The 7,187-nt window shown below is 39.9% G+C and overlaps 1 protein-coding gene across 1 annotated transcript; it reads right to left on the bottom strand.

Moving 5' to 3' along the window:
* Nucleotides 1-363: 363 nt before the first annotated feature.
* On the bottom strand, nt 364-4,153 carry LOC127352852 (uncharacterized). The gene is made up of 3 exons (XM_051381587.1): nt 3,947-4,153; nt 3,496-3,610; nt 364-2,383 (listed from the first exon to the last, which is right to left on the bottom strand). The coding sequence occupies exons 1-3, from the start codon at nt 4,103-4,105 to the stop codon at nt 1,920-1,922; spliced, it is 738 nt and encodes a 245-aa protein (XP_051237547.1). The 5' UTR covers nt 4,106-4,153; the 3' UTR covers nt 364-1,919.
* Between the last annotated feature and the right edge of the window lie 3,034 nt (nt 4,154-7,187).

A 7,187-nucleotide genomic window follows, 5' to 3' on the forward strand; every position in this document is an offset into this window, starting at 1 on the left:
GAAAAGTAGTTAGTCAATCTAAGATAATTTCAAATTTAGTTTAATAAAAGTTTAGTTCATTATGTGGACATGTGCATAGGACACACAGACATGCAACTGATATCCATCTCAATACCTGTGGGAAGTCACATTTTTATTACAATATCATTGTCAGGTGCTGTAGGAGTTGCATACTGTAATTATTTCTCCTGTTTATATTAACCTTAATACATCCCTAAATGCACTTTCAATGGGAATGATGAGCACAAAATTCACAATCCTTGTTCCGTGCAGAAATATGTTCCAACGTTATCAATGAAGATAAGTGCAGCCTTGTTTTGTTTTTAGATTTTTTATTTTATTTTAGTTTTTTTACTGTGGACGTATTCAAAATTTAAAATGTGTACAAGGCAATGAAAATACACATTTTACCATTTGTCTCTAAAACCTGCTCTTGTACAGCAGAACGCTCTCCAGCCACGGAACGTTTTGAACAAAATTATAACGTAGCTAGTGAATAGAAAATGAAATCAGATGGGGTATTAAGCTCTTTCCCCCAGCATAAGATGTTTTGCATATTCACAGCAACTGTAGACAGTCAGTTCACTTTATGTGCTGAAGGAAGAAAGCTTCGGGTTCAGCTGCCGAGCTGAATTTGCCCTTGTTGTCCTAAAAGCAGACTCAAAGTTTGGCTGGGTAGCGAAGTGTAAACTCAATGTTCGTCTTATGGAGTTTGGAGATTTAATTGCCTTTCATATGGCGTGCTTCTTTTGCGAGTTGGTTGCTCAAATCAGTGAAGATAAAGCTCTTGTTAGCTCGCCACATGAGCTGGCCTCGTTTCCTGGATAATTCCATGACCAAACTTGTCTTGATATTTCACAAAGCATAAGAGAACTGGCCTCTGACGTTGCAGGGTTCAATATGCCCTGTCCACCCACAGTAGTCTCCCAAAATTTTCCACCAGCGCTCTGTTGCTGTGTGAGTGATTTTCTCATCAAGTCATCGGCGTTGGCTTTCAAAAAATCATTATCTTCTTCTTCACTGTGTCACTGTGAAATGACAGAGTTTCCAAAGTTTCCTGTATAACCAATGGCATAGGCTTAAACTTTCTTTCTTACAGCATTCAAGTCCAGCTCTGTGGGCCACAGTCATTTTAGTCACTTTAGCCAACACTATACATGATTTTTTACTGCTCAGTTGGTACGAAGAGATGGTTAACATTTCTCCAGTGGCCACCATCGCTAGTTTTTGCCATGGCCAGAATGTTCTTTGAATTGTTAGTCTTGCCCTTTCCAGACATTTTAAAGAGGCAATATTTTTAAAGCGAAAAATGTATGTTATCAGAAGTGAAATATGCACTTTAAATTCGTTAACTAGGGAGCTGCTTTCCTCGTGTTAGCTCAGCTCATCGCCATACCAGAAGCCATACCATAGTCTTTTTAGTATAGAATTCCCTTTTCAGTGTTTGCTTGGTTAGCTGCAGTGGTGAGACAGTGACACAAAGAGGGAATTTTGTGCTGAAAAGACTATAACTTTGGAAGATACCTACTCGACTTGTCTAACTCAAGACTGCTAAAAGGTTAAATTAACTTCAGATATGTCAGAACTTCAGATAAACTTTGGAGTGTGGATTTTTCCCCAATCACTTGCATTGGAAATTCTAAAGGAAGGGATCTCTTTATGGCCAGTAAATCCAAAACCTTTGTCACTGTTCATATGGGTACCGGACTATTGTTTTAAGACAGACTTGAAAAATTGTGAATCTCCTTCTCTATATTATTATCTCAGTCAAATGATGACCCAAAATCAACCAACAGAATAGAAGCTAAAGAAAGAAGAACAAGTATTTCTTTATCTTTTGATCCCCACACTACTGACTGTAAGAAATTCATTCACTTTTCATCCATGAAGGTCCACTATGCCTACATAGAGAATAGTACTTACAATGCTTTTGAATTAGATATGACAGTATAAACTCTAAAGACTACAAAGACCACAAAGCACAAAAGACCTATCAGACAACAAGACAAAATAACACATCTTTTTCTCCATTTCTCCATCTCTCTCACTCGATTTTCCAAGAGCTTCACCTGCTGTTCTGGATTAACATTTCTAGCAGCCATGGTCCAGTCCTTCCGTGGTCTGATGCTCAATATGATGCAGACGCACCCTAAGCACACCAGTCTAATTGCCACGGTTTCTTTGCCAACACTGTGGTCATTCAGGATTAGTCCAAAACAGGCCAAAGCCACTCCCACTTTCAGTAGCCGCCACAACCACCTCAGAAGGAAGGTGACCAATAGAAAGGCAATGGTTATCATCCCATAGCAAATGAGAAGTACAAGAACCCACTGCGCGACGGAGATGACTCCTTCTGGCGTCACGTTGTTGACAGGAAGGCCAACTGTGGAGATATGTGAGATGTTCATTAGCTGGAATCTAAAGGGGATTTCAAGTAAAGTAAAACCCTGCATCTGAAATAATTTTCCTGCAACTTGGCAATGCTGCAAGAAACACACTTTAATGAAATCAAATCGGAGAAACTAAGGCAAGGATGGGTGACTCAGGTTTTTTCAACATCAGATAGTTGGTATTTTTTATAGCAAAAACATTTTAATTTCAGATTATTAAAACAAATTGGTACATATAAAAGGTCCCACAGGATTTCATACAAAATAAAACATTTAATTAGTGACTGTATATGCTCCTAACTTTAACACTCTTCTGTGCAAACTGAGGGTTACCTTAGCAGAATTTGCATTGCATCTAATGGGTGGGGATTTTTAAGGAAATTTACTTTAAGGTTCCCCTAAAAAATATATGAAAGTTTAGTTAAACTGTAGTGCAGTCATAAAGTATTTGGACAGTGGTGTTTTTCATTGTTGGTTCTGTCTTTCAGAATGAAGAAAACAGTGAGGCTTCATTAGGGTTAAAATACTAATTTCCACCTTTATGTTTGAGGTTGTTCATACATTGGATGCACTATAAGAAATGTATCATTGTCCCAATACTTTCTGTCTTCTCTGTAGGTATATCTGCATACACTCTCAAAAAGTACACAAGCACTGTACTATGTATTGAAAAGGACTTTTTCATGTACTAAAATATGTACTAAAACAGGTATATAATGGGCCAGGAGACCATGGTCAGATTAACCAGTAATCAGTTCCAGTGTCACCTTCTGTAATGGGGTTAATGAACTTTAAGTGAGTGTAAGTGTGCATGGACAATGCACAACCAGTACTCCTCCTCCAGTACTTAATTTGTGTTACTTGTGATAATATGATGAAACCCAACTCTATCTATGAACATGCAACCTGTGATCACAGCATCAATTAAAATAATGAAAGTAGATTTTGATACAATGCAAAGACAGTGCCACACAAATAGAAAATATTGCAGGACGTGCGTTAAGTACTTAAATACTTTAGTGGTGTGGTATCCCATCAACTGTTACAGTGACACATTCTCTGATTATAATGTGATTCATTAGAAATTATTCAAAATTCTCTTTACCTTGGATTCCAGCAGCCTGCAGGAAGAGCGTGGCATGTTGTAAGAGCACGTTCAGACCACTGGCAAAACCTCCTGCCCCAAGATCCAGAGTCTGAGAGAAAGCCTGGGAGATGGTCTGGTGGGGTTGGGTGCACAGATATGAAAACTTAATTTAGGGGAACTGGCTTATACATACTGCACAAGGCTGGATTATCAGATTACACTGAACCTGAAGGAGGAAGTAACTATTTCTCACCTTTATACTTTCTTTTTACAGTGAAATTACAACAGTTGCTTTAGCCAGACTTATATACTATACACAGTATAATGTTTTATGCTTCAATGCTTATATTGTAACAGTTGATCAAACATACATGTATTTTTTTACTATTGTGATTTACATGTATTTTGATCTACTACATTAAATTGTTTAGAATATGTGCAGAAAACAATTCATATTTCAATCTCTTACCTGTTTCATGAAGAGCGCCATCTGCTTTGCTCTTGCATCAGTTTCTTCCTTATTGGGCCCAAACAATTGGACCAGTCCACCAACCACACTGCTAAACAGCAAAAACAGCGGAACACCAAAGTATGGTTGTTTAGGATGCACGACCACATTAGGAGCCATAATAATAATAGTAATACTTTTTGATGATAACAAATGTACAACAAGATGATCTTCTCAGTATAAGTGAGAGACTGAATGACAAAGTTTTCCTTAACAGTGGTTATGATAAGAGGTGTGTGCCAACTGTTGTGTAAACAACTTTTTACACAGTTAGTGACTCATTGACAGGATAAGGGCCAACCGATCTATCAGCAGGCCAATATTATTAACCCATATTGGCCTATCACATATATATCAGTGCATATGTTGGCAAATGCACTAATAGGAATTGCAGTGTTATAGCCTGTGTTTTTCTTCATACACTGAATGGACTTATAAGAACAAACAGCAGTTTAATCTGTTGATTTGTGTAACTAAACTAGCCTCTCCCTGCTACTGTACACCTTTAAGACGATGACAACCTCCTCCAGGGGGAGGAGCTCAGAGAAGTTATTTGTTTGGCATTTGGGTGGGGCCCGGATGTACCATTTTATAAGTAGCAACATGTTAGTTTTCATTTACCCTGAACTGAAAACCCTTTCTGAATGGATTGGTACAAAATCTGGTACAGGTGGTATCCATGGTTACCGGAGGATGAATTTTAATCACTTTGATCCCCTGACGTTTATTATTATCCCATTATCAGGTATACATTTTAAATTAGTCCAATATTTATATATTTTAACTAAACACCAAATACAACTAATGACATTCCCATCAGCCTCAGCTTTACTTTGTGTTTAATGTTAATTAGTGTTAGTACAAAATAAACTAAGATGGTGAACATGCTATCACATGCTACCATTATCATTGTGATAATACTAGCATGCTGATGTTAGCAGGTGCAATATGGCTGTAGACTTGTTATTTTTCTTGGCAATCCTGTTTCAATTCCAGTCAGGTGATGTTTGAAGCAGCTCTAAACATCATTGTTAATCTGTCTGTTTATCCATTACAGGAACGCCCATTATACCAAGATCTGCCAGTTACACTGTGTCTTTGAGCTATTTGACAAGGTCATTGGAGCTAAACTGCGTTAAAAGTTGCGTACATGTCACTGTTGCTGTGAGTCCTCATTCATCCAGCCTCAGATACTGTATGTGAGTGTTTATGCTTTTGCAGTTTTGCCTGACTGTGTTGAGTTTCATGTAAACCAAAGGATTTGTTTATGCTTTCAAATTCTTTGGTCTGCAGAGACAGTTTCAGGCAAAACACGGAAGGCAGTTTGGATGTTTAAAAAGAAAACAACATTATTATCTCATATGAACCTATTTGTCAGAGACACTAATTGAAACAGACCCAACATAGATGCTGTCTTCGCATATCAGCCTGGTGTTTCATCAACCTGTCCTCTCCTTTAATCCCACTTCACTGCCTCTTTTCCTGCCCTATAAAAGATGATTCCCCCTGTGTCCACCCTTTCCCTCTCTTTTCCCCATCAAATGTCTTCCCTCATCTTCTTCACCTCCTCTATTCCATTCTTCTGATTCTGTCCCCTTCTCTCCTCTCCTTGCTCTTTATTACATCCTGGGCACCGAGTGATAATCTCTCTATTCACGCTGTCCGCTGAGAGAGCAATTAACCTGATCAAAACTTCCTGGTGCTAAGATCAAACAAATTTCAGCAGCCAGCGGTGGGCGGTAGGAGAATGAAGGAGAGAAGAGACACTGGGAAATCAGAGGAGAGGTAGAAAAGGTAGTTTTGAGGTGAAGGGGAGGGAAAGTTGGACAGGACCATATGGTGGGACCTTCGGGTGGCCATCGGTGTGAAAGTGTTTGTTCAAAGAGTTTTTAAATAGCTGAGTGACTCATTTCTCTTCTCCTGCACGCACCTCACACCACTGCTCATCGGACCGCAGCACGCCGGCTGCTGCGATCTCATCTCAGCCCCTCTTGCCTGTGAGGGATTAAACTCTTAATCCGCCAGACTGAGGCTTGCTATTAGTACCGACAGGGCTTCAGCTATCTTGGTGTTTTCTGCTGTGTATGTGTGTCCCGGCTTCTGGCGTATTGAATGGGGGTTTGTGTGAGATGGATGGTGGGCAGCTGCAGGTATACTGTATTGGTGTGTGTGAGAGATTAATAAAAAACAATGAGGCAGAGACACAGAGTGTGTGCTGGGGGGGTGGTGCAGCACATAAACAAGTTAGGCGGTTTAATGTTGGAGGACTCGGGTGTTCTCTGTCTACCACCTGTGCAAAATCCAGGCTGAAAAACCTCTCTGTGGGTGTATGAGTGTTCCTTTCTGTCTGTCTGCATGTGTGTGACAAAGCATAAGAAAATGACAGACAGAATTAAAAGGGAATATTGCATTACTGTCTCAGTGAGGCAGATTGCAGGGCACCTAATCCATTCAGCCGCGACTGAAATGTCGTCTACTCTGTTAGAAAAAATAAAAAGGCTGACTGGGAACTTATAGTCCAATGTGTGTGATCAGTCTCATGTTGCAGCCCTGGGCATATGCTGCACTGCAGGTTAATGAATAGTGATGGAGGGATTCAATAAGCTGAACGTCTCTTCTCCACACACACACACACACACACACACACAGAGAGAGAGAGAGAGAGAGAGACCCCCACCTCTTCAGTTTCCATCTCTACCCTTGCTAATGTGTTGTCTGCACGGTTAGCAGCCATAAGGGCCTGGACAAAGTGTTTGCTTGTTTTAGCAGTTCCCTCAGGCGCATGCAACCTAATGAGCTTCCTCTCAAGGACAAAGTGGGTGTGTGAGGCCAGCGACGCAGACAAATCTACAAGCATAATGATATTTTTTCTATGAACTTTCACCTTGTGCAAATTTGGTTTCAGCGTTGCAGAGGTAGGGACGATACAGCATGTGTTGATCTGGAACAGTCAGGGTTTTCAAACTGAACACTGGGGTCTATTTACTCATGACACAGCTAAACATTTGGCCAGCTGTTCAGTGTCACTTAGATATATCACTGCTTTCCCTACTACTGTGGGAGAGAGATCTTCTTCTCTATCTGTGGCATTAGTTTTTATTTCTGTCATGCACAATATTGTGTTCATCTCACATGGGATTTCAAGATACCGTTGTTACACATAACAGACATCTTCCGGTGAACATATATAACAGCAAAAGAA

The sequence above is a fragment of the Dicentrarchus labrax genome, unplaced genomic scaffold (assembly GCF_905237075.1).
Source record: "Dicentrarchus labrax unplaced genomic scaffold, dlabrax2021, whole genome shotgun sequence".
NCBI lineage: Eukaryota > Metazoa > Chordata > Actinopteri > Moronidae > Dicentrarchus > Dicentrarchus labrax.

Excerpts from the sequence above, each read along its gene's own strand:
- LOC127352852 (XM_051381587.1), bottom strand. The coding sequence starts at position 4,105 with ATGGCTCCTAATGTGGTCGTGCATCCTAAACAACCATACTTTGGTGTT. Across the intron at positions 3,611-3,946 it reads TGGCGCTCTTCATGAAACAG|ACCATCTCCCAGGCTTTCTC; the intron begins GTAAGAGATTGA and ends CAACCCCACCAG. Across the intron at positions 2,384-3,495 it reads GCAGGCTGCTGGAATCCAAG|TTGGCCTTCCTGTCAACAAC; the intron begins GTAAAGAGAATT and ends ATATCTCCACAG.